At 41.6% G+C, this 27,308-nt stretch overlaps 1 protein-coding gene across 1 annotated transcript in view; it reads left to right on the forward strand.

Moving 5' to 3' along the window:
* Positions 1-27,308, forward strand: part of COL6A6 (collagen type VI alpha 6 chain) — a 137,017-nt gene that overhangs the window by 11,140 nt on the left and 98,569 nt on the right. The window contains exons 2-7 of the mRNA XM_034994555.1: positions 16,598-16,696; positions 18,977-19,573; positions 20,829-21,449; positions 22,539-23,099; positions 23,874-24,431; positions 26,569-27,144. Of these exons, the coding sequence (XP_034850446.1) occupies positions 16,630-16,696; positions 18,977-19,573; positions 20,829-21,449; positions 22,539-23,099; positions 23,874-24,431; positions 26,569-27,144 (2,980 nt within the window). The 5' untranslated portion in view covers positions 16,598-16,629. The remainder of the gene's footprint in view (positions 1-16,597; positions 16,697-18,976; positions 19,574-20,828; positions 21,450-22,538; positions 23,100-23,873; positions 24,432-26,568; positions 27,145-27,308) is intronic.

Raw genomic sequence — 27,308 nt, forward strand, 5'->3', positions numbered from 1 at the left:
CTTTTCATTATTCCTTCTTGGAAGCAGCACTCAATGTGCTTTGTACCTTTCAGAGCCCTTTCTCCTGTCCTGGAGCCAGGCTTCACACCTCCCTCCCCGAGGTTTCTAGTCTAGTGAGGGGCCAGACATTAATGAGATAAACACTCAAATGAACGTTTATTCACGGATTTGAGATGACATGCTAGGAAGAAAAATAAAAAGATGCCATGAGAGAAAAATCGCAAAGGAGATCTAATTTATGACAGGAGAGGACCTCCCTGAGCAAGTAGTATTGCAACAAAGTCATGGAGGATGAGGACTGACAGGAGCAAGGGTACAGGGCAAAAAGTGGCTGGGTCAGATGGGCAGGGGCAGGACTTCTCAAACTTTGCTGTGCACATGAACCCCCTGGGGATCTTGTTCCACTGCAGACTAATGCACTAAAGCTGGGATTCAGCATTTCCAACCAGCTCCCAGCCACGCTGAAGATGCTTAGCCCGAACCACACTTTGCATAGCAACAGTACAGGACCAGGGTTGGCAAAGTTCTTTCTGTAGAGAGATAGAGAAGGCAAATCTTAGACTTTGTAGGTCACACTGTCTCTGCTGCAACTATTCCACGGGGCCATTGTGATGTAAAAGCTGCCATAGAAAACATGTAAATGTATGGGTGTGACTGTTCCAGTAAAACTGTGTTTAGCAAAACAGTCAGATTTGGCTTGAAGGAGGTAGTTTGCTGGCTCCTGCCATAGGATAAGGTGCTATCAGTTCTCAACCTTGACTGTACGTTAGAATCACCTGGGTTTCAAAAAATATCCATGAGGCCCCTATTCTGGCTCAATAAAATCAGGATCCTTGGGGTTGGAGCCAAGGCATGGGTAAAGTTGAAAAGCTGCCTAGGTGATCCTAAGGTGCAGCCTGGGCTGAGAGCCACTGTAGGCCTGCATCTTATTTGATAGTCTGTATTCTCTTAGCCCCAGGAGGTAGGGAAGGTAAAAAATAACTCACCTTTCCTTAATTCTGAGACACCATCAGTTGCCCAAAAGCTTTCCAGGAAGGGGAAATGTAGCAGGGAATGTACAAATCTATAGTAACAGATTCTGGTTTCATGAATGTTAAAATGGGGGTGGTGGTCAGTGTGCACTTTGAATCCAAGAAATATGTATTTTCATCGCTATTATTCAGATGAGGAAAATGAAGCATAGAAGAGGTACAGATTATATGATGATGTGCTAAGGCACTGTAGGCAAAATTTTGTGACTTTAACCACTGAACTGCCTTTGGTTCCGCCAATGTGCGAGCCCTTCCTTCCCGGCTGGGCCTCTGCAGGTGCATGCTAGTCCCCCCACCGCTTTGGACACACTTCATTTCCCCCTTAGAATCTCCTAATTCCTGCTTCTATGTCAGGTCTCAGTTTAGCTGTCTGCTTCTTCTGGGGTGTCCTCACTGACCCCACAATCAGGGGAGAGGCCCCTGCTGGGAGCACTTCCTGCCCCTCGTAGGGTGCCCCGTCAAAGCTTAGGCTCTTTCTGTCTATACAGACATCCTCCAGGCCTGGGAGAAGTCATGACGGCAGGGACCATGATTGGCTTCTCATCGTTTTATCTCTTTTACCTGTTGCGATATTGTGATTTATAATAAATATGTATTTTGGTCTTCATCTATAGTTCCTGGCTCACAGTTCCCCAAATCCTTGGATTTTCTTGAGCAATAAGAGCAATGGGAAGCATCTTTTGTTACACTATTTGGTCTCTTGTCCTCAGTTCCTGAGCTGTAAAGGTGAAACGGCGTCTCGTTACTCATAATGAGTCCCTTTCCACCAGAACTGGGTTTACGTTAATATAGTTGACTTATTGAAAGCACCTAAGGAAGGGGGCTGGTTGCCAGGGAAACCAACCAGGAAGAGAGGGTTGAAACTTTTAGTTCCACCCCCTGATTTCCAGAAGGGAAGAGGACTGGAGGTTGAACCAATCAGCGATGGTCAGTGACCTAATCAACCATGCCTATGTAATAAAGCCTTCATTAAAAACCTAAAAGGAGTGGGTTTGGAGAACTTCCAGGTTGCTGAATTCGTGGAGATGCCGGGGGGGGAATGGCACGCTCATGGAGGGCATTGAAGTTCGCCTTTTCCCCATGCTTGTCTTCCATCTGGCTTTCCTGAGTTCTGTCCTTTCACAACAAGCTGAAAACCCAGTAAGTAAAATGTTTCCCTGAGTTCTGTGGGCCACGCTAGCAAATTAATTGATCCCAAGGAGAGGGTCATGGGAACGTCTGATTTATAGCCAGCGGGTCAGAAGCCCAGATTAACAACTTGGACTTGCCATTGGCATCTGAAGTGGGGGTGGTGAGGGGGAGTTTTGTGGGACTGAGCCCTTAACCTGTGGGATCTGACATGATCTCTAGGTGGGTAGTATCAGAATTGAGTTGGATTGTAGGACACGCAGCTGGTATTAGTGAATGTTCAGAGGTGTGGAACGCACCCTCCAACACACACACACACACCCCGATTGGTGACCAGAACTTCTATGCTTGTCTATGGCAGGGCCTCAAGAATATTTGTGGAGTGAATGCACTTTGGCCCAGTACTGCTGTTCTTATTTAAAGCAGAGTGTAGCACAGTACTCGAGAGTGATTGTTCCCAAAGCAGGTCTCCAGGCATGTCACATTAGCATCACCTGGGAGATTGTTAGAAATGCAAATCTTTGGGCTCATCCCAGACTTGCTGATTCAGTCTCAGGGATGTGACCCCATAATTTGTTTCAATTAGTCCTCCTGGCAATTCTGGGTAAGGACCACAGGTTAGGAGGGTATGGGCCCTAAAGCCAGGCTGCCTGGCTTCAACTCCTGGCTCTGTTGCTTAAAAATTGTTTGGCTCTGGGAAATTTACATTGCCTTTCTGTATCTCCGTGTTTTCCTCTATAAAATGGTGGTGATAAAAATAGTAGCCACCTTAATTGGATTAACAATAGCTGTTAACACAACACCTGCTCACAGGGAGTGCTCAAAATACGTTAACAGTAGTATTAGCTGTGCAAATGTGGGCATTCATTAACTTCTCTGAAATTACTTCCTTCATCTTTATTTTTTTACCTTTACATATATATGTATTTTTTATGGAAGTTTAGTTGACACACAGTGTTAGATTAGTTTCGGGGGTACAATACAGTGATCTCACGACTCTATATGTTCTGCTATGCTCACCACAAATGTAATACCATCTGTCACCATACAATGGTATTACAGTATCAGTGACTATATTCCCTATCCTGTGCCTTTTATTTCCGTGACTCATTAATTCCATAACTGGAAGCCTGTGTCTCCCTCTCCCCTTCACCCATTTTCCCCATCCCCACCCTCCTCCCTTCTGGTTACCATTGGTTTGATCTCTGTATTCATGGGTCTATTTCTGCTTTTTGTTTTTGCTTTTTTAGATTCCACATATAAGTGAAATCCTATGATATTTGTCTTTGATTTATTTCACTTAGTATAATGCCCTCTAGGTCCGTCCATGTCGTCACAAATAGCAAAATTTCATTCTTTTTATGGCTGACTAGTATTCCATTTATCTATGGATGGACACTTGGGCTGCTCCCATATCTTGGGTATTGTAAATAATGCTGCAATAAACATAGGGGTACATATATCTTTTCAAATTTGTATTTTTGCATTCTTTGGATAAATACCCAGTAGTGGAATTACTGATCATGTGGCACTTCTATTTTTAATTTTTGAGGGCTCTCCACACTGTCTTCCACAGTGGCTGCAGCAGTTTGCATTTCCACCAACAGTGCGTGAGAGTTCCTTTTCCTCCACATCCTTACCAACACGTGTTTCTTGTCATTTTTAGTCAGGCCATTTTGACAGATGTGAGGTGATACCTCACTGTGGTTTTGATTTGAATATCTCTATTGAGTGATGTTGAGCATCTTTCCATGTGTCTCTTGGCCATCGGTAGCTCTTTTTTGTACCTTCTTTATCTTTAAAACAAGGATAAAATCTTTGCCTCATAGGATTTCTAAAGTTAAATGTGTGTGATGATTAACTATATGTGTCAACTTGGTAAGGCTCTGGTGCCCAGATATTTGGCCAAACACTAACCAAGATGTTACTGTAAAGAGATTGTATAGAAGTGACTAACCTCTAAATCACCGGACTTTGGGTAAAGCAGCTTACCCTCCATAATTTGAGTGGCCTCATCCAGATCAGTTGAAGACTTTACAAGGGAATACTGAGGCTCACAAGTCTCCAGGGAGGACTGTCCTCCCACTCAAAACTGTGACATCCGCTCCTGCCAGAATTTTCAGCCCGCCCTCAAGACTTCTTTTGCCAGTCCCCACCTCACATGAGTCAAGTCCTTCTCTTTCCACAGAAAGACACACATACACACTCTCTCTATATTACACACACCCTATTGGTTCTAGTTCTCTTGAAAGCCCTAATATAATGTGGTAAAGATGTATAGGTCAGAATTTCTCAACCTGTGTAGTTTTCCAGCTATTGACATTTTGGTTAAGATAATTCTTTGTTGTGGAGGACTGTCCTGTGCGTTGTAGGATGTTCAGCAGCATCCCTGGCCTCTACCCGCTAGATGCCCGTAGCACTGCCCCCTCCCCCAGCAGGAAAAATAAAAAATCTTTTCAAACATTGCCAAATGTCCCGTGAGGACAAAATCTCCAATTGAGAACCACTGCTATAAGTAACTGTGAAAATGCAGGAGCTGTTTCTCTCTAGTGCACACCCATTAAACCAGCGTTGCCCTGCTGCCTGTGTGGCCCACACGTTTGCCCCTTCCCTATCAAAAGCAGTTTATCACTTGACACAAAATCTAGCTCAAAACCCACTGCCACCAAAGCTGGCCCTCCCAGTCCTCCCTCCTTCAGATCCCACTTCTGTGCCTGTCTTTCCCTTGTGCCCATTTCACTTGATCATACTGTTTTTCAATGGTCTTGTCACAACTCTACGTGTGTGTACTATGTTTGCCCACTTACACTGAACCCCCTCAAAGCAAGGGGCTACCCTCACAGGAGGAGTGGATAATTTTGAGTCCAAATCCTGCTGTTTGCCAGTTAGTGACCTTGAGATAGTCACTCAATCTTCCTGAGTTTCAGTATTAATAGCTATAAAATGGGAATAGTCAGGTCTACTTCATAGAGTGGTTATAAGGCCAAGCACTTTTTGAACTATAAAAATAAAGGCCTTCCCCCTAAAAAAGGCAAAACTATGGCTTTTATATCTTTTTTGTAAGAGAATAACCAGTACAGGGGGAGTTTAGGATGAAATATGACCTTGAAAAATGTTAAATGAACAAACAAGTACATGAATTTGCATACTGTATTTTGCATTTTGTTTAATTTATTTTCTTTTTCTGATAGCTTTTAAAGTAATGTAGGCAGGGTCCTTCCTGTGTCCTTTGGAGATTAATATAGACATTACCTAATGGGGCAGTTGCCAAGGCAATGCAATTTGCCTAATTATTGGTCTCAAGTTCCTGGAAATGATGGCATTCATCAATAACTCTACTACCCCTGTTGTCAACATCTTTATTTCCTTAGGGAGCACTCATGCTTGAGATCAAGTACCTGTCCTTCAGAACTGGCTGAAGCAGTCCTCTTCCAGAAAAATTCTCTCTGCACCCCTAAGCCCCCTTCCCTCCCAAGGCAACAAGATGCTTCTTTTCTGATTCCCTGTAGTCCTCTGGACTTGCTCACCAGCAGCATAGCACAGATTTGCCTCCCTTCCTCCCCTATCAGACTGAGTTCATGAGGTCCAGGTGTGTTTTTAGTGGATTTGTATTCCCAAGGGCCAATGTACTGTTGGGCCAAAGCATGTGACTGTACTCATGAGTATGAAGATGATCACTAGGGCCATAATACTATGTGTCCATCTGTCTGCAGGATGTCTCCATTTACATGACATGTGGACATCTCAAACTCAGCATTTCAAAAAAAAAAAAAAAAAAAACCAGCCTGGACCTTCCTCTTGGTAGCAGTTATCTAATTTTGCAAAACAAACCGTTCCAAAATATAGTGGCCTAAAAATAATTTACGTCTCATGGTTGTATGGGTTGACTGGTCTATTCCAGACAGTTCTTGCTCAAGGTCTCAGTCAGGTGGTGGCTGGGGCTGGAGTCAACAGAAAGCCTTTTCAATCACCTATCTGGTACCTGGACTGGATGGCTGGATCATATGGTGAAGCATCTCTCTCTTTTCTCCCCACATAGCGCCTTCATGGGGCCAGCTTGGGCTTCATAATATGGCGGTCCCAGAATTGTGGAACTTCTTACCTGATGATTGGCTGCTGCTTCTCATGCTCCAAGAATTTCATGAGCCTGAGTGGAAGCCACAAGGCTTCTTATGACCTAGTATTAAAAGTTTCAAGACATTGCTTGTGCCACATTCTATTGATCAAGTAAGTCATAAGGCAACCCAGCTTCAAAGTGAGGGAAATTAGATCCCCTTTTCAGTGGGAGCAGTAGCAAAGAATTCATGGCTGTGTTTAATCTACCACATATTCTATTTTTTTTTAATTTTTTAAATTAACATATATTATTTGTTTCAGGGGTACCAGTCTATATCATCAGTCTTACACAATATACAGTGCTCACCATAGCACATACCCTCCCCAATGTCCATCACCCTAGCCACCCCATCCCTCCCAATGCCCTCCACTCCAGCAACCCTCAGTTTGTTTCCTGAGATTAAGAGTCTCTTACGGTCTGTCTTCCTCTCTGGTTTCATCTTGTTTCATTTTTCCCTCCCTTCCCCTATGATCCTGTGTCTTGTTTCTCAAATTCCTCATATCAGTGAGATCATGTGATACTTGTCTTTCTCTGATTTGTTTATTTCACTTAGCATAATACCCTCTAATTCCATCCACGTCACTGCAAATGGTAAGATTTCAATTTTTGATGGCTGCATAATATTCCATTGTATATATACACCACATCTTCTTTATCCATTCATCTGTTGGTGGACATCTAGGCTCTTTCCATAGTTTGGCTATTGTGGACATTGCTGCTATAAACATTGGAGTGCACGTGCCCCTTTGGATCACTACATTTGTATCTTCGGGGTAAATAACCAGTAGTGCAACTGCTGGGTCATAAGGTAGTTCTATTTTCAACTTTTTGAGGAACCTCCATACTGTTTTCCAGAGTGGCTGCACCAGCTTGCGTTCCCACCAGCAGTCTACCACATATTCTTTTTTTTTTTTTTTAAGATTTTATTTATTTGACAGAGAGAGCTAGAGAGGGAACACAAGCAGGGGGAGTGGGAGAGGGAGAAGCAGACTCCCCGCCGAGCAGGGAGCCTAATGCAGGGCTCGATCCCAGGACCCTGGGATCATGACCTGAGCTGAAGGCAGACGCTACCTACCACATATTCTAACAAGTAGTTTCTTGACTGTCAATGATCCTTTTGTATCCTTACATCTTAGGAGTTTTTTTAAAGAACATATGTTGGAATGAAAATAGAAATTCTTTTGTTCATTATTTTAGGATACTTAATTTCCTTACCAGTTTGGTTTTCATAAGACATGGAAACTCCCTTTTCAAGATCCTTGGTTGGTTCCTTCTTACTTCCTGCATTATGTTGTTTAGCATTCTTTTTTCCCTTCTTATTCATGAAATATACAACTAGAAAGAATAATAATAAATCTGCTACCCAGATTTAACACTTAACGTCACCCAATGTTTGTTTCAGACTTTGTTAAATAAAATATTACACATAGGGTTGAAGCCCCTTGATCCCTCTCCCAGATCCTGTTTTCCATTTTGTCTTCCTATTCCCATTTTGTCTTAAGAACCATTGTCTTTTTTTTTTTTTTTTTGAAGATTTTATTTTTTTATTTATTTGACAGAGACACAGTGAGAGAGGGAACACGAGCAGGGCTAGTGGGAGAGGGAGAAGCAGGCTTCTCACTGAGCAGGGAGCCTGATGTGGGACTCGATCCCAGAACCCCAAGATCATGACCCGAGCTGAAGGCAGACGCTTAATGACTGAGCCACCCAGGCACCCCAAGAACCATTGTTCTTAAGTAGTTTTGTGTTATCCCCACCTTTGCTTTAATATACATAGGCTTTTAAAAAATAGTATTTTGGTGTGTTTTAATCATTTTACATGGATGGCACCATACTACTTCTGGGACTTCTTGCCTGGTCCTTTCATCCAGGAATGGGAGTTCTGCTGTGGGTAATTCACACCAACCTACAACTACTGCTCTCCCTCTGTTTTGAGATTTATTCCTATTAAGACAAGTAGAGCTAAATTATTTAACACCTGAAACACATCTTCATGTGTGTGTACATCCCAGCTTAATTACTCCATTTTCCTTTTCACAAACATTTGAATGATTCGAAATTTTTACAAACATTCATAGAAATCTTCTTGTGCACATGTACCAGAATTTCTCTAGGGCATTCACTTTATTTTTTAAGATTTTATTTATTTATTTGACAGAGCATGTGGGGGAGCACAAGCAAGGGGAGTGGCAGGCAGAGGGAGACGGAGAAGAAGGCTCCCCGCTGAGCAGGGACCCTGATGAGGGGCTCAGTCCCAGGACCCTGAGATCATGACCTGAGTCAAAGGCAGATGCTTAACCAACTGAGCCACCCAGGCACCCTAGGGCATTCACTTTAAATGAAGTTTCTAGGTCATGTTTTGTTTTTTGTTTTTTTTTTAAAAGATTTTATTTATTTGAGAGAGAGAATGAGAGAGAGAGAGAGCACATGAGAGGGCGGAGGGTCAGAGGGAGAAGCAGACTCCCTGCCGAGCAGGGAGCCCAATGCGGGACTCGATCCTGGAACTCCAGGATCATGACCTGAGCCGAAGGCAGTCACTTAACCAACTGAGGCACCCAGGCGCCCCGAAGTTTCTAGGTCATGTTTAATTTTACTAGATGATTGCTAAATTGCCCTCCAAAGTGAATGTATTTAATTCCCACCAGTCATGTACATAAGCTCTAATATTCCTACATCCTATCAACCTTAATATTGTCAGTCTCTTTAATTTTTGCCAGTCTCCTAGGGAAATGATATCTTATTGTTTCAATATGCATTTCCCTGTCACGGGTAAGGTTAAGGATCTTTTCATTTTTTGTTGACCATTCAGATTACCTCTGCTGTGAACTGCCTGCTCATATCCGTTGTCCATTTTTCTCTTGGGTTTAGTGGTCTAGTTGCTTATTATTTATCATGCCTTTTGTCAAACATTTAACATTTTAATGTAGTTACATTCACTCCTTTATAGTCTGTACTTGACTGTATCTTCTTTAAGAATTTATTCCAGAGTCATGATTTTGTATTTTGTCATACTGCTTTTGGACAGTTTTTTGCTTTATCAGAGTTTAACCTTAGTAAATATCTGTGCTTTTCTTGAATAATATCCTCCTCCTTCTTCCATCTTGTTGTCAAATATTTTAGTTAGACTTTATTTTAAAACACCCCAAATTTATTTTTTCCACAGTCAGTATTATGATGGAGATGGGGGAAGGTATATAAGGGGAAATTATTTTCAATAGGTTGCTAACCAGAAGTCTGAGGAGGATCTGATATTTAAATAAACATCTAAGCTAAGTAAGGAAGCAGAAAATGCTAATGTTCTACTTTGAGATAGAACAAACTTGTCCTGTTCAAGGAAGAGCCAGATGAGTGAAGCTGGAGTGGGGTGGGGGAGGGGAAGATAAGGAGATGAGGTCAGTGGATTAGTAGGATCCTGAGCATGTAGGGCCTGGATGGACAAGGTAAGGAATTTTGAGTAAATGTGTGATATTATCTCCTTTTTTGACTTACAGCACCCTAGAAGAGTCAGTAGTTGGGAGAGAGTAGAAGCAGGAAGTCTAATTAGGAAGCTTTTGGTAAAATGCAGGTGAGCCAATGGTGTCTTAGATTAAGGTAGAAGTCAAAGTGTTGAGAAATGGCTGGATTTGAGACCTACGTCTTAAAATAAAATCAACGGTGTTTGCTTAAGGGTATGAAAGTGAGGAATTCATAATAACTCCTTTGTTTCTAGCCTGGGCAAATTTTTTACTGAGATGGCAGTTACAGTCAACAATTAACTGTTAAATTATGCATGTTATTTATTTAGTGTATTTGTTACAGCTCAGCAATTAGATTTAGGTCTATGTCCCTCAGTGTATGCAAATAGTTGGGGACACTATATTCACATTTGATTAGTTGATTCCACTTCTATTAATTAATAGCTATATGACTTTTGGCAAGCTATCTCACCTATAAAATGAGTAGTATTTATTGATACTCACTGGGTTGTTGAGAGGATTAAGTGTAGCCCTTAGAACAGTCCTGACACACAATAAGTACTCGGTAAGTTTTTGCTTTTCTTATTCTTTATGGGAACCCTCACCTGTCCCCCCTCCCCTGCTCCGTTATAGTCTGTCAAACCAGGGATGTTATGAGTCACTCTTTATTTTGTTTGCTTAATGCAAGTCAGAACATTTTCCAAAGATTCTAATATTTTTCAAAGCCGATAGAAATCCAAGTTTAGAATGCTACTCTGTGTCTGAATCTCTTCAGTTACTTTGTGCTTTTCTAAGCCTGAAACTTAAGAGGTCATCAATTAGTAGATATTTGTCAACTATCTACTTTGGGCTTAACTGCCAGGATATTAAAGGGGACCATTTAGACCTAATTTCTACTTCCTGCAATCCTAAGCCATGTATGCTTTTGATTTGGCTGCAATAAATAAATATTTTATCAATGACCCAACATATTTCATTACTTCCCTGGTCCTTTTGGGTATTGCTGGACAGATCTCAGACTAGCTGATGTCATTGTTGGCTTTTGTGAATTGTGTCAGTATGGCTGCCCTTTCGTAGCTTCAGCCAAACAGGGAAAAACAGCAACTTGGAGGTGAGAAACCTCTATTCAGACTTAACGGGATCTGCTGTAAAGAGCAGAAATTCACAGCAGTTGATATTCTTGAGAAGGAAAACAATTCAAAGAAACCATTTCCAGTAAAAAAAAAAAAAAAAACAAACAGATTATCTGATCCATTCTAACACATAAAATAAAATTCCTTCATCCTCAGAGAACTGGAGAGCATGCAAGGCTTTGCCTTAAGAAAAGCAATATAATGTAGTGGGAAAAGTCCTGGCCTCAGAGCCTCGAGACTGGTGTAGCTTGGAGAAATGCTCAACATTGCTAAGCCTCAGATGTTTCTTTTGTGAAATACAAATAATAATTCCTACCTAGGGGCCCCTGGGTGGCTCAGTCATTAAGCATCTGCCTTCGGCTCAAGTCATAGTCCCAGGGTCCTGGGATCCAGCCCCACACGGGGCTCTCTACTCCACGGGAAGCCTGCTTCTCCCACTCCCCCTGCTTGTGTTCCCTCTCTCGCTATCTCTCTGTCAAATAAATAAATAAAATCTTAAAAAAATTCCTACCTACCTCACAGGTGTGCTGTCAGGATTTGGGGAGATAGTGGTCATGAAGAGGCACAGAAAGGTGTACAATGTTGTACCTATCCCAGTCTGTACAAATGCTATGGCTGGGAAATGTGTGACGGAAGGACTTGAGGACAGGGAGTAAATAGAGTTCCTTTCCAGGGTATTCCTTAGCCAGGTCTTGTCTAGATTGCTCTCCTCACAAGCCATCCCATTGTAAAGATGGCAATAACAAGAATAAAAATGAATAAAAATTTAATATCTACAGCAAGGCAGAGGCTGCACCAACTCCTGTGCATGCATCATCAGTCCGTGTAACCCGCACAGCAGTCGCTTGAAGTGGATGTGGGTACTAACACCTTTATATAGATGAGAGAGAGGTACAGAGGGATTACATTGCTTGCCTGGTCACTCAGTTAGTGGGCCACCCAAGCAGGATTTTAATCAGGTAGTCTGATACCAGATGCTGTCTGTGAGTTTGACCGCGAGGCTACACAGCCTGCATACAGCTGGATCATTGAATAATTCCAGTGTGACCTCACAGTCGTTATTGGAGTGAGTCCCCTTGTGCCTCGGGAATTTTCCTATGCCCTGATCACAAATTCTTTCCTGCCCCTACCATTTTGTGCTATCCTACCATTACCAGTGTTGGGAGCTTCCTTGGCTTGAGGGACATTTAGTTCTGTAGCAAATAAACCCAATAATCTATACTGGAAAACACAATAGTAATTTACGTTACCCGCGATTTAACAGAAGTAGGCATATCAACACATTCATGGCGCAGCCCCTTTCCACACAGTCATGGGGTCCCCAGGCCGTTGTCAACATTTGTTTTTTGAGATTGTCTCCGTTCCAGCCAACTGGAAGGGAAAAGGTGATGGGAGAGCGCCCTGTGGGTGGTATAAAGCCAGGCTGGGAAGTGGATGACGTCATTTCCGCTCATGTTCTCCTGGTCAGAATGCCATCATTTAGCCCTTGCAAGTGGGTCTTGGGACAGGCCATCCCCAGCTTGCAGACATGGCACAGTGACAACTCTGCAATGCAGGAGGGGCAGCACCAAATGTGCATATACCACGTCTTTATCCATTCATCCATCGATGGACATCTGGGCTCTTTCCATAATTATATGGAAATATTATAGGTGGTATTTATATTCATTAGTAAAATGGGTGTTTAATTTTCCTTTCTCATACTGTCCTTGTCTAACTTACATATCAAGATTTTATAGGCCCCCCAAAAAGGAAATAGCTAATATTCCTCCTTTTCTGGTCTCTGAAAGAATTTGTGGAAGATTCAAATGATATGTTTCTTGAAAGTTTGGAACTTGCCAGTAAAATCATGTAGGCTTGGAGTTTTCTGTGAATATTTTTAACTACTGCTTCAATTTTTTAAGTCTCTGCCTTATCTAGAGTTATGTCTCCTTTTTCATTCGTACAATTATCTGTGTCTTCTCTCTCTCTCTCTTATCAGTCTGTTGTGAGGTGGGTGTTTTCAATTCTTGAGTTTCTTTTATCTTTTTTAGTTGCTGATTTCTGCTCAAATTTTTAGTATTTTAGTATTTTTATATTTCTTTTGGATTTATTCTATATTTTCCTCATTTTTAAGTGGGTCATTTAACTCCAAGATTAAATAAAATAAGGTTTGCCTTATTGAAATTTTAGTCCCCTTATGTTGATGTCCTTGGGTCTGGAAGGATTCCAGCAGAGCTTCTGACCCAGAGGGGGTCAATAACTGAGACCTGCTCCTTCTCTTGCTGTCGTAGTCCCTCTAACACAGGACCTTCACAGGTGGTTGTCTAAGGACTACTTTCCTCCCTAAGACTGTTTCAGAACATGTGCTTGATATTTCACTGTGCTCTTGGCTTAACTGGTCACTTTTTTTCTTCTAGTACTATTTGTTAGATCAAAGAACAGTAATGTATGACAGTTGGAATTTGGAGGATGTAATCCCTTGTGCTTCAGATTAGGAACCCACAGAAGTGAGGTGGGGCGTCCAGTGACACAACCACTGAGGAGCAGAGTGAAACCCAGGTTATGAGACTTTATAGCCTATGCTCTCTCCACTGAATCAAATATTCCTCCACCCACACGAGTGTCAATTTTACAAAATGGCAAGGTCCTAATGACCTTGTTCAATATGATCAGTCTATATACAGCCTCTCTTTGTGATTCTAGAAACTGCAATTAGGAAAAACATGACATTAGTAAAACTATGCAGCTTGCTTGCCCCAAGAGTGCTTGTGTGTTTTGTATTGCTTACCATCACTGATTCACTGTTTATTTGTTCCAATTGTGTGCCAAGGATTTGTGCTGTAGCATTTCAGCGTGAACGTTGTCTCTCTTTGGATATTTTTCTTTCTATCTTTTGACTTCTGAGAAGTAGAACAGCTTAAGAAAGGGAAATAATGGAAGAGATGGGGGGGGCGGTAAATAAGCAAATGACAATTTATCCTGAACTTTGCAGCACAGACCCAGTATTGTTTCTTACAGTGCAACAGCTGACAATATTCTTGTTTCTGAAAAATAAAACCCATATGCTTGGAAATGATGTATCTTGCATGCTCATTTTAAAGGAAAAAATGGCATTTATCTTAATTTTGCTGAAGTCTCTTTAGTATCCCTTCTGGGCTGTTAATATTTTTTTGAAGACATGTCCTAGATTATGAATTGGCTTGCGTGGGGCAGAGGTCTCCCTGAAACCCCTTGTTCTTAATAGCCTCAAGAGAGGTGTTGCACAAGTTCTAAACATTCTGGGTTTGAAGCCAAGGGTTTGGTGGCTGTGTTGCTTTTGCAGCTGTGGTTTAAATTAGAAACATTCTACCTTCTCAACAGAAAATTTACAGAGATCCAGATTTTTTTAAAGCTTTTTATAGCCTACAATTTCCAGAAGAAGTAGATTGGCCTCAGCTTGTTTGATTCAGAATAAATGAATTACAACAAAACTTAGATTAAAGAGAGCTGTGCCTTCGGGAGTATTTCTATAACAATCTCATTGTTAAGATGGAGTGTACAGTGAATTTAAATTTTATGTTATTACTTTAAGTAAATCTCTCCTTCTCCACTCATGTCTTTGGGTATTTTTTTTAATTGTTTTTAAATATTCAGATATTTAAAAATTTATGTAAATCCTGGTCATGTCTGGGAGTAGAACAGCAAACAGATTATAGGCAGTTCATTCATGTTTTGATATGGTCAAAATGATCCCCAGTCTTCTAAGCATGAGCTTGGAGGCTTAGCCCACTATTAGTCTGACTGTATACACAAAACACGGCACATATGCACTTTAAGAGAAACTTTTGCATGTGGATTCCACAAAGTGTAGCTTTATAACACACCAGATTTGGGATTCCATTTAAAGGGTGCAAGAAAGTTATTTTGCAAGATGCTATTCCAAACAACTCAACTTTTATTGTATCATGGTATTGATCATCTGCATGGGGAAATTTCCAGATGCTTCATGCTGCTTTGGGATTATTGTGGCCTTTCCTAATCCTCACTTTTCTATCCAGGTTTTAACTTTCAGAAAGAAACTTGGAGACACTTTTCGTGTTCACAATGTTGAGTTTGGGATGCAGGGTAACAGTTTGCAAGGACAGATCTTCTGTGGGCTGTACATCCAACTGTGGCCCATTTTATCAATGTGATTGAGTCTGTTACTTACTTCCCCTTTATGAATCTGTTTCCTTATCTGCAAAATAAGAATATCACCTGCTACTAGGTTTGTTATCAATATCAAATAGGAGAACAAATGTAAAGCAGTTAGCACAGGGTATGACACATAGTAAAGGCTCAACAAATGTTGGAATTTGTTGTTATACACATTTGTAGAAAATTTGGAGATATTACGAATTGGTTTTCATTTAGGCAATCCATGTTAGGACTAACATGCCTCTAAAATGGAAGGGTTGAACTAAAAACAACCTCTTATGAGCCCTTTCCAGTTCACTGTTTACCTCGGAATAAGTTGATAAATTGACTTACAGCCTGAACAGTTTATATCATCTAGGCTTATGAAGGAATAAGGCAGAGTCCCAAATTCCGGAATGTCAGAAGGATGATGGAGTAGGTGAGGAAATGGGGTTGGAATTTTGCATGGTACAGGTCCCTTTTCTGAAGGGGTGAAGTACTAAGCACTAGGAGCCTGCCTGACAAGAAGTGAGACAGCCATATATAATATTGCAAAATCATGTTTGGGTAAGAATTCAGCAGGAACAGAGATACTAGTTTATTAATATGGAGCAATTGATTTTTCACTGAGTGGATGAATGAATGAATAAATGAGCCCAACCTGCTTCATAAAAATATTTATTTTCAATATCTTTACTATTTTATTTTATTCTATGAAATGAATAATTCTAGGTGGCCGAAAATGCTTTAGGTCAAAGTAGAATTGAAAACTCTTGCCTCACACAGTTCTAGGTAGTTGGAAGTAAATTGGTGCAAATTCAGTCATTTGGAGGAGCAAGATATCATTATGGAAAATGGAAGACCACTACTTTTATGTCTTCTCTCAAATTTAAGGATAAAGGGAAATGGTTAGTGTAGGAAAAGGAAAAAACAAGGAATTTTGACCACATCTAAAAATACTTACTGCTCAAATATGAAACACACGTACATGTTCATGATAGAGAAATTACAAATCAAGTCTTAGACTGTGTCCCAGCCATGAACTCTGAATTGTCTTAGCAGTGAAGGGACCGAAGGTAACACTAGGATATGGGGATAATGACTAATAGGGACACAAAGTATTGTTGGAACTAGAATGCATCTGGCTCCCTCCATTGAAATCCAAAATTTCATGTTTTTTTTTTTAAAGATTTTATTTATTTATTTGACAGAGAGAGACACAGCGAGAGAGGGAACACAAGCAAGGGGAGTGGGAGAGGGAGAAGCAGGCTTCCCGCAGAGCAGGGAGCCTGATGCGGGGCTCGATCCCAGGACCCCAGGATCATGACCTGAGCCAAAGGCAGACGCTTAACGACTGAGCCACCCAGGCGCCCAAAATTTCATGTTTCTACAGGGTCTTAGACCAGGAAAAACTTTTATGATTGTGTAAATGCTTGTGGATCTTTTTCCCTAAGGTACTTCACAGATCAGAAACTCAGGGATTCTGCCTTCTATTGCATCCAGTTTGCTATAAAATTTTGTGTGCTCCTATGTGTGTGTCTTGATTCCAAAATAATATCCACAACAATTTTAGGTGTTTATATTTTTGCCTTTCAGATTTCAAGTTGGAGAATATTTTAGGTCATAATATGAAAATGCTGCTGATTTTGTTCCTCATAATAATTTGTTCCCATGTCTCTCTGAACAAAGATCCCGGTAAGTAAAAAAAAAAAAAAGAATTATTTTCCTTAATTTTCATTATGGAAAATAGATAATATGATTTGACCTACTTAAAAGTTAAGAGTTTTGCTTTGATTTGATTTTAATGTAGCTCAATTTCTTTTTGATGTCAACCTGTGTTCCTTTAAAGCTCATTTGTTTCTGGACCTTATTCCTTGGTTATGATAGAAAGCTATAAGAGCTGTTATTTTGTCCTCAATTTCAACCCCTTTGAGGTCTGTTGGGAGTTTGTATGAAAATTCTCTCTTTTAATATTAGATTCAGGCCTAGAAAATTTGGCATGTCTCTTCCTAGTTCATTTGTGCCAAAACCTTGTCTTAGTTAAGTATCCAGATTTTGCTCCAGTTTAAAATGTTTCCTTATTGTAAAGAAAGTGCTTTTGCCCTGAAGAGAAAGCTCCATAGCTGTCTGTCAGTAGTCTTTGTCCCGTGGACATGAAGTCCAAGTACTGACATACCCTTCACTGCCGCCACTGCCTCTAAATAGTGAGTTCTCACACTGGCCACTTCATGTCCGAGGCCACCTATATTGGCTTTCACAGTTTTCTCAAGGACTCTGACCTTGGAAGCAAGTCAAGACCTTCTGAAGAGAGAAACTAGACTTTGTTCCGTAAACATCTTCCTTTGCTATCTCACTGGGCTTGAGATTAAGCTTTTTAAAGAGAAGCAGTGCTTTTTCCCCACTGTCCCATGGTTCAGACATAATGTTGGACCATATCAGAACATGACTCTATCTCATGTGCTAGTTGTCTACATTTCCTTTCTCCACACGAGGAGTGGGGCATTATTCATGCATAGAAAGATCACTTTTGGCCACAAGTCAAGCCATCCTGGGCAGGGCTCCCCTGACAGTCCTCATAGGGGCTCCAGCCTTCTCTTGGAAGACATTGTTAATTCACCCTCACTTATTTCTTCCCCTAAAGTCACTGCTGGCTATATGGTCATCAAAGGAGTCTCAAACTGGTTGAAATTAGGTTCTTTAGAAGACAGGAAAGAATATTATCCTCTATGCCTTGATCAAACTGCTATCAAGAGAACGAAATCACACGTAGGGTGCCAACGCTGGTTTCCTAGCAATTGTAGACAGGAAGAGGTTGAAGTTACTTTAATTTCTTTAGAATTTATCTCACAACCACTTCAGCTCATCAGAATCTGACTGAGGAAGAACTGTAGATATTTTCTAGTTGAATCCACTCATTTTAAAGGTGAGGAACCTGAGGTCCAAGTATGTGGAATGGTTTGACAGAGCAGGTGGAGTTAGCTGATAACAAAGTCAGGACTTCGGTTCTTTGTTCCATTATACTGTATTTTCTTAAAGCTGCACCATCGGACAGATAGACCCTTCCCTCCCTTCCCCAGACAGGAAATGGATCTTCTACTAAAGTGGTGAGAACTCTGAATTCAAACCAGCAGATCACCAATAAACAACATTTTTGTGCTTAAATCCAGTGAATCTCTATCACATAAAAATCTCATTTTATATACCTAGCATTGAACCTGGCATTGAATGAAGCCTTAAAAGTTCAACAAAGTATTGTATTCCTATATAAAAATTATGATGTTACTACTAACTAAAACTATAATCCCTTTCCTAGCTTAAGGCATTCTGGTTTCTATCAAGTTTTACTTATGTAAGAATAAATTGACCAATTATAATGCTCACTCATATGGTTCATCAAAAAATATTATAAAGAACTTTAAATTTGCCACATTTTTGTGATTTTTAGGTATTTTTTAAACTTCATCAATTTAACACTTGGGAATACAAAGCTAATATGTATATAAGTTAATCAGATCACTGTTGGCATTGCTTAAAGAGGAATCACAATGAAAGAGTATCATTCAGATTTCTCCATTCTAACAAATTCAAAGCAATGTGATTCAATTAAAATTTTTATTGGTATAAATGGAGATCAAATTCTAAAAGCAAAAAAGGGGGAGTGAATCAGCCACTAAAGATATAAAAACCCAGGATTTTTTACTTCTCTAAATTTATCTATTTCTAATTAATTCCATACAAAGGTAATGCTTAATTTGTGATGAGTTCAAATGAGAGGGTGTATGGAAGGAATCAGCCCAAGAAACAGAGCTTCCTTTTCTTGAGAGAATATTAATTTCAGGCTATTATTTTCAGTTCATTGGGAAGGTATTAAACATACAAATAAAGGAAAGTAAGTTTTTATACAAATGGTTGGCATTCAACGGGGTAGTAAATTTCTAAAATTTTTGCTTTGTTTATATGTTTCTGGGTTTGTAGGCCCTGAGTATGCAGATGTCGTGTTTCTGGTGGACAGCTCTGATCACCTGGGAACTAAGTCCTTCCCACTTGTGAAAGCATTCATCAACAAAATGATCAGCAGTCTGCCCATAGCGGCCCACAAGTACCGCGTGGCCCTGGGCCAGTACAGTGACCAGCTCCACAGTGAGTTCCAGCTGAGCACCTTCAAGAGCAGGAACCCCATGCTGAACCACCTCAAGAAGAACTTCAGCTTCACTGGCGGCTCCCTGAGGATCGGCAACGCTCTCCGGGAGGCACATGGGACCTACTTCTCTGCACCGGCCAGCAGGAGGGACAGGAAGCAGTTTCCCCCGATTCTGGTGGTCCTGGCTTCCGCGGAGTCTGAGGATGACGTGGAAGAGGCCTCCAAGGCCCTGCGGGAAGACGGGGTGAGGATCGTCTCTGTGGGGCTGCAGGATGCTTCTGAGGAGGAGCTGAAGGCCATGGCCACCGCTCAGTTCCATATCAAGCTCCGGTCGGTCAGGGACCTTGGCGCGTTTTCCCAAAACATGACACAGATCATCAAGGACGCCACCCAGTACAGGGATGGAGCAGCCGATGATATTCTTGTAGAAGGTGGGTTTAGGGCACATGTATAGGAATGATGATTAAATACTTTTGAAAAACCAGTATGGGAAGAGGATTGAAACTATGAACACCCCTTTCCCCAAAAGCCGAACTGCATTTTCAGATGTTAAATATTCATATGTTCAAGGGGACCCAATGATTGCGGCCATTGTAAATCCAGTGAACCCACAAGTCTTGGCTTTCTGTGTCTCACGTTGCATGTCATCAACACATCTTAAAATTCAGGGATACCTCTCTAACACCCAGCTTATCTCAGAGCTTTAGGCCTCCCTGGGCTTTCGGTACTACGTAGTTTTATTACTGGCTCATTTAAAACGTAAATTTGTTCCTAAAGAAATCCTTGCCGGCTGAAACCACATAATGCAATCACGGAATGTTAGGGCTAGAAACAACTTCAGGTAGACCAAACCCCTGCTTCTACAGAGAGAAGCTTGCAGGGATCCTTCGAGGTGAAATGGCCTGGCCCCAGGCCAGGCTGCCATTTGAAATTGGGTAGATCAGGCCCCTGGATTCCCCAGACCCTCATAGCTACAGCCCCATACTGCCTCACTTCTGCTGCTCAGCTTCCCTGGGTTCTCTTCCACCTCCAACCTGCTGTCCAGCTCTGTCCTCTTGTATTAATAAGAATGGCCAGGTGTTTATGAACATCATTCAGGTGAGGGGCGGGAGAGAGCCAGTAAAAAACAATTTGCTCAAACTGTACAAGTATAAATAACGTAGGAAACTCACATTATTGCCAGTTAAATACATTTGAACGAGACAGTATAATTGTCTAATTGATAATGGAGAATGCTTTTCTTGTTTATTCTAGGAAAATATCAAGCCTCTTTCCCAAATAAAATAATGGAAAGTGCAATTGCTAGTCCATTACCATAACTTAAGAATATTTGGACTCTACCTACTGATCTTAATGACATTTTAATTATCACAGTAGCAGCTGTTCACTGAGTGACTTTTAGTACTGGACCCCATGCTAAGCACATTATCACATGTAATCCCCATAACAATTTCATGAGATAAATACTGTTTTTACAGATAAGGAAATTAAAGCTGGGAGTTGAGCTAAGGTCTAGTATTTGAATCTAGGACCTTGTGGTCTCAGCTTCATGATCATTTTGTGCACGGCCTTCTTTCTTTAAGTGTGTAGCCAGGTTCTGGTAGTTGTTCTCCGTGCCTTGTAATGCTGAGCAGAGATGCCGAACCTCCAGCTAAAGTTGTGCTTGTTCATTCCTTGTCCACACAGTTTGCCAAGGCCCGTCTGTGGCTGATGTGGTGTTCCTGCTGGATGTGTCTGTCAATGGCAGCCAGGAGAACTTTGAATATCTTAAGGAATTCCTGGAAGAGAGTGTATCTGCTCTTGACATAAAGGAAAACTGCATGAGGGTTGGCCTCGTGACCTACAGCAATGAGACGAAGGTGATAAATTCACTCAGCAGGGGCTTAAATAAGTCAGAGGTTCTCCAGAATATACAGAACCTCTCTCCCCGGGCTGGGAAGGCTTACACAGGAGCTGCCATCAGAAAGATCAGGAAGGAAGTGTTCAGTGCACGCAATGGCAGTCGGAAGAATCAGGGGGTGCCCCAGATTGCCGTGCTGGTGACCCACAGACCCTCAGAGGATAATGTGACCAAGGCAGCCGTGAACCTCCGGCGCGAGGGCGTGACCATTTTCACCATGGGCGTCGAGGGGGCCAGCGAGAGCCAGCTAGAAAAGATCGCCTCTCACCCCTCCGAGCAGCACGTGTCCAAACTGAAAACCTTCTCCGACCTGGCCGCTCACAACCAGACGTTTCTGAAGAAGCTGCGGAACCAGATAACGCACACGGTCTCTGTTTTTTCAGAGCGCACTGAAACTCTCAAATCCGGTAAAGTCCTTAGCTGAGAGAAGGATGATTCAGAGCCTTTTCTTGTCTCCTGTCTCTCAGGTAGCCTATATAGAGAAGGGGTTGGCAGGGGATGCTGTGGATAGGGAGAATAAGTTCCTGATTCCCTACCTTTGCTTGCTCATAGGAAGTGTAAACTGGGAGAGAATGAAAGCCATTGAGGTGCTGGAATGGAGAGGAGGGATTTCCCTTTTACTTGCTCTTCTGTGCAGCTTTACCAGGATTCTTCATGACTTCTAAACACCCCAGAGCACCATCCTTTGTTATTTTTCTGCCTTTTCCTTTTTCCTTTTTCTCCTTTGCCTCTCGTGTTCCCCTGCTCTTGCCTTTACTTCTTTTTTTTTCTTTTTCCCTCCTTTTCTCCCACTATCCTCAAATTCCAACTTGAAGAAGAAACCGGAAGAATGATTTGGTTTGAGGACCGAGTGATTTGTTGTGAAGTGCTATTCTGCTATCTGTGAGTTTGGAGAGACGGAGAGTGATGCATTTTAAATATTTCATATATACGCATGCATACTATATAATTTATGTGTGCATATATATGTATACATTCATCAGCAAATATTTCTAGCATGTTTACTATAAAAGTGTCCTTGTTCTATGCAAATAACGCCATTGACAATACCCCTAGGTTTGTGAATTGGCTAGGAGTAGATGAGTAGTTTGTTCAAGTTTTCAAAAAAGAAAGCTCCTCTGTCCACAATATCCCGTTAAATACCTTCTGTTCCCCAGCATACCGCTTGCCTGTTTGCCAAGCAGTTATTCACTAATGAGGAAAGTAACTTGTAAAAATCATCTTCAAGTTTTCTTTCTAATATTTTATTGTATCCAGATTTGCTCTGATTCATGACCAAGAACTATCCAAATAGTCTTAAACTGTCAGAAGCAATTCATTTGGTCCCAGTGATGCTAAGATCTCCCTACATTAGGCTAGCAGAGTATCTTTTACGCCTAGAAGCTATTTTCCATTTTTCTGTCTGAAGACGCTTGCATTGTTCTACTTCCCATCTCTTCCCATTCCTTCTTCATACTTGCCTCAGGGCCACAGCCAACTTTCTGGTTCCATTTTAGGTTGTGTGGATACTGAAGAAGCAGACATTTATCTGCTCATTGATGGCTCTGGAAGCACCCAGGCCACAGACTTCCACGAAATGAAGACCTTCCTGTCAGAGGTGGTAGGGATGTTCAACATCGCTCCCCAAAAGGTGCGGGTTGGGGCTGTCCAGTATGCTGACAGCTGGGACTTGGAATTTGAGATCAATAAATACACTAACAAGCACGACTTGGGAAAGGCCATCGAGAACATCCGGCAGATGGGTGGGAACACAAACACAGGGGCAGCCCTGAATTTCACACTAGGGCTCTTACAAAAAGCGAAGAAGCAGCGAGGAAACCGAGTGCCTTGTCATCTTGTTGTCCTGACGAATGGCATGTCCAAGGATAGCATCTTGGAGCCTTCGAACAGACTGAGAGAAGAGCTCATTCGTGTTTATGCCATTGGGGTCAAGGAGGCCAACCAAACACAGCTGCGAGAAATTGCAGGCAAGGAGAAGAGGGTATACTACGTGCATGACTTTGATGCTTTGAAAGACATAAGAAACCAAGTTGTTCAAGAAATCTGTGCTGAAGAAGGTAGGGGACATGGTGGTTTTACCTTTTGACTTCAGCTCATAAATTACCTCCCTGCAGTATGACATCCCAGGTTTAGAGAAACAGCATAAATTTCCAAGTCAAGGTTTGTTGACTTGTGTAGCTGTGTTTGTTCTCCAGAGCAAAACTAGGAGCCCGTTATAGTGTTGTTCTAATTAATATCTGAAGCATAAGAAAGATGTTTGAAGGAGTTCTCCCTCGTAAATATTGATTAGCCTCTCCCCACAAATCCCTGCTAGGATAGACTTATAATTAGACTCTGCAAATGATTTCTGATTTTGAAGGAGTACCTCAGGTTACTTAAATTGCTTTTTAATAAAACTTTTATGAAACCTTTTAGAACTGTATCAGTAGTCTTCAACGAGGGGTGATTTGGGCCCCCTTGGGGAATACCTGCAATGTCTAGAGAAATTTTTGGTTGTCATAACTGAGTGAATGTTCCTGGCATCTAACAGGTAGGGGTCGGGATACTGCTAAATGTCCATGCATTATAGGATACTGTAGGACTGCCCTCCACAATAAAAGGTATCCAGCCCAAATTGTCAATAGTGCTGAAGATATCCTGAATTATATATTAATAACAACAGAGTAGTCTCACTTTTATTGCCTCTCAGTGCTTTATTTACTTGCTACAATCCTTACCAAGCTCACACTTAACTTCAACATAGAATTATTTGTGTTTTGGATTTTCTTGTTTACCATTAATCTTTTTACCCGAAGCCACCTTGAATAAACTTCTTGCCTTCTCCCATACAGCCTGCAAAGAGATGAAAGCGGACATCGTGTTTCTGGTGGACAGTTCTGGCAGTATAGGACTTGAAAATTTCATCAAAATGAAAACATTTATGAAAAACCTGGTGAGCAAATCTCAGATTGGGGCAGATCGAGTACAAATCGGTGTAGTCCAGTTCAGTGACATCAATAAGGAGGAATTTCAGCTCAACAGATATATGTCCCAAAATGACATTTCAGATGCAATAGACCGGATGATGCACATTGGAGAAACCACCTTGACTGGTAGTGCCCTGACCTTTGTGTCTCAGTACTTCAGCCCTGCCAAGGGGGCCCGGCCCAATGTCAGAAAGTTTCTCATCCTTATCACTGACGGTGAAGCTCAGGACATAGTCAAGGACCCAGCAGTAGCACTTCGACAAGAAGGCATAATTATCTACTCTGTGGGGGTGTTTGGTTCCAATGTCACCCAGCTTGAGGAAATCAGCGGGAGGCCAGAGATGGTTTTTTATGTTGAGAATTTTGATATCCTGCAGCACATTGAAGATGATCTTGTTTTTGGAATATGCAGCCCCCGTGAAGGTAGGTGTCCTGCATTAGTGGGATTATCCAAACATATGTTTAGTAGAATACTATTTGAACATTGCAAACTTTTTGCTTAATTGAAATGTTCATCCTAGTAGATTTTGACCTACATATTTAAAAATGCTCCTTTCCTCAACAGAACTGTTGAATTAATACAGAACAATTTTGGTCCACCTAGATTGTTTCCCATTTGTAGGCAGAGAGCACTAAGGCGATATCTTAGGTCTGGTTCCCTGGAAGCAGAAGCTGAGTCAGGGGTTCTTGTGGAAGTGATTTATTGAAGAGGCATTTTCAGAAGGGGAGTAAGGAATGCAGGATGGGGCACGTGTAGAACCTAAGCAAGGAGGTGGTCTCAGCTAGAGTATAGCTTCAGCCCAATCCCATGGGGAACTCTAGAGCATGAATTATACCACAGAGTCTGTCTACCTGGAGGCAAGGGGCCAGCCTGCTATAACCTGTGTCCTTGGGCTCCATGTGAGGCAAGCAGTACAAGAGCATAACCTCCCGAGCAAGGTGGCTCCCCTTTGACCTAACGTCCAATGTAGATGTTTGTTTTTACAGTATTTGAAAACCAATACTTCTATAAACTGAGATAATGTTGGTAAAAACACTGTGATTTAAAAGAAGAATATAGTATGGGAACTTGAACCATGGATGCCTCAAAGGAAGTAAATAGTATAGTCCCCATCCTCCTTCCATGAAACTGCAGTCATGCAAGTGACAAAACAAGTTCAGCAAATGTAAGGGACTGATTTACACTGTGATCCATGGGGCTTGATGACAGAGGCATTTTGAAAAATCTCTATGAAGTAGATGGATCTTAACGGAGTTTTGAGGAAAGAGAGGAACGGTGTTTTTCAAATAACAGTTCTGTTCAATTTCCACTGGAAGGTTTGGCGATTGTGGGTAGTCTGTGCTCTGTGGAAAATATACCTGGATTGTATTTCCTGATAATTCTATGCAGAACAAATCTGAACTCTTCGAAATGTGCCAACACTGAGAAATCTACCCCCTCCCCCCCTCCCGCCCCAGTCCCTTGGGTAATCCAGGCAGGCTCCTCAGGGTAGCCAAAAGCCAGAGAGACGTAGTGTCTTCTTTTTTAGAACCAGCCTTTCTTGAGAATTTGGTTTATGGCTATGTACAACGTGGCCTCTAGTCAGTAGGGTAATTACATTGGCTCTAGAGTTTTCAACAGCCCTGCCAAATAGCAAGCAGGTGGCTGGCAGAGGAAGGAAATAGGATGAGCCTCTAGGGAAGATGACTACTCTGTTGCCATTCCATTTCTCCAGAACTGGTGAGTTAATATTTGGAACATACCTTTCCAAGGCCTATAGAGAGACTGTGCTACATAAGGACTAAATCATTAACCAACTGACCTTTCACTTCTCCAGAATGAATGAGTTGGAATTTGGAACTCTGCACCTTTAGATAGAATATGTTACACACACATGGATTAAGTATTAATGGGGTCTTTCCTGCTTTACTTTTCCATGTCATTGACCCAAAGTTTGAAAAGTTAACAGGTGTGTCATGCTAGGACCACTGAGTTAGGCCAAGTGTGAATTGGGCTTATTTCTATGATGAGGCCCAACAATGAAAATAGATAATGTTCAGGAAAGTTAAAAAGGGAGAAAATGTAACCTTGAAGAATTAGCTATCATAAAACTGGGAAAAATATACAGTGTTGCCAAATTCATTTTCATGTGGTCATTTCCCGAAGGTTTATTTTAAGAATAAAATCTCCCTGGGCTTAAAAAAAAAAGAATTTGTGTACATGAAAGCACATGTTGAAGAAACTATTTATACAGGAGATTTCTACAGAATTCTATTTTTTCCTTTTTAGTCCAAAGCATTTGAAGTGTTTATTCCTATGATCCTGTGACTATTGCCCCCCTCATACCCCCTACAGTAGGCTTCATGTCTGCCTTGTCCTAAAAGCTTACCTTACTATTTCTACATACTGGCAGCACAAACTATGTGTATTGTCTGTTACCCAGGGAATGGACATTCTAATGTACAGCTTGATCCCATGCAGACGAGACTCTGGTAATTAAAAAAACAGGCGTGGGAAGAAGAGTCTCCCATGATGTCTAAAGCTAATCTCATGTGGTTTTCCTTTTTCCTCCTCTTTTAGAATGCAAGAGGATAGAAGTTTTGGATGTTGTGTTTGTAATTGACAGCTCTGGAAGCATTGACCATGATGAATATAGTATCATGAAAGACTTTATGGTTGACTTGGTGAAAAAAGCTGATGTTGGCAAGAATCAGGTCCGGTTTGGGGCTCTGAAGTATGCTGATGACCCAGAGGTGCTGTTTTATCTGGGTGACCTTGGCACAAAATGGGAGGTGATTTCGGTGCTCCAGAAGGACCAGCCCATGGGGGGCAATACTTACACCGCCGAGGCCTTAGGCTTCTCAGACCACATGTTCACTGAAGCCGGGGGCAGCCGTCTGCACAAAGGGGTCCCCCAAGTCCTCATTGTGATCACCGATGGGGAATCCCACGATGCTGATAAGCTCAATGCCACAGCCAAGGCCTTGAGGGACAAAGGCATTCTTGTCCTGGCCGTGGGGATTGCTGGTGCTAATCCCGTGGAGCTGCTAGCCATGGCAGGATCGAGTGACAAATACTTCTTTGTGGAGACGTTTGGAGGCCTGAAGGGAATATTTTCAGATGTGTCAGCCAGCGTATGTAACTCTTCAAAAGTAGGTAAGATTTGTCAGTTAAATTTTTCTTGATTATCAGCAGAGGTCCAAGTTAGGGAGAAACCAAAAGCAATAGCCCTTTGGAGCAAGTTCTCCAGAGAGGAGAGTAGGAGCACCAATCGTCCTAGAACTTCCCATTGTTATAGAATCTTAGGGTTAGAAGGATCT

Source organism: Mirounga leonina, unplaced genomic scaffold (assembly GCF_011800145.1).
Source record: "Mirounga leonina isolate KUSES-001 unplaced genomic scaffold, KU_Mleo_1.0 Mir_115, whole genome shotgun sequence".
NCBI lineage: Eukaryota > Metazoa > Chordata > Mammalia > Carnivora > Phocidae > Mirounga > Mirounga leonina.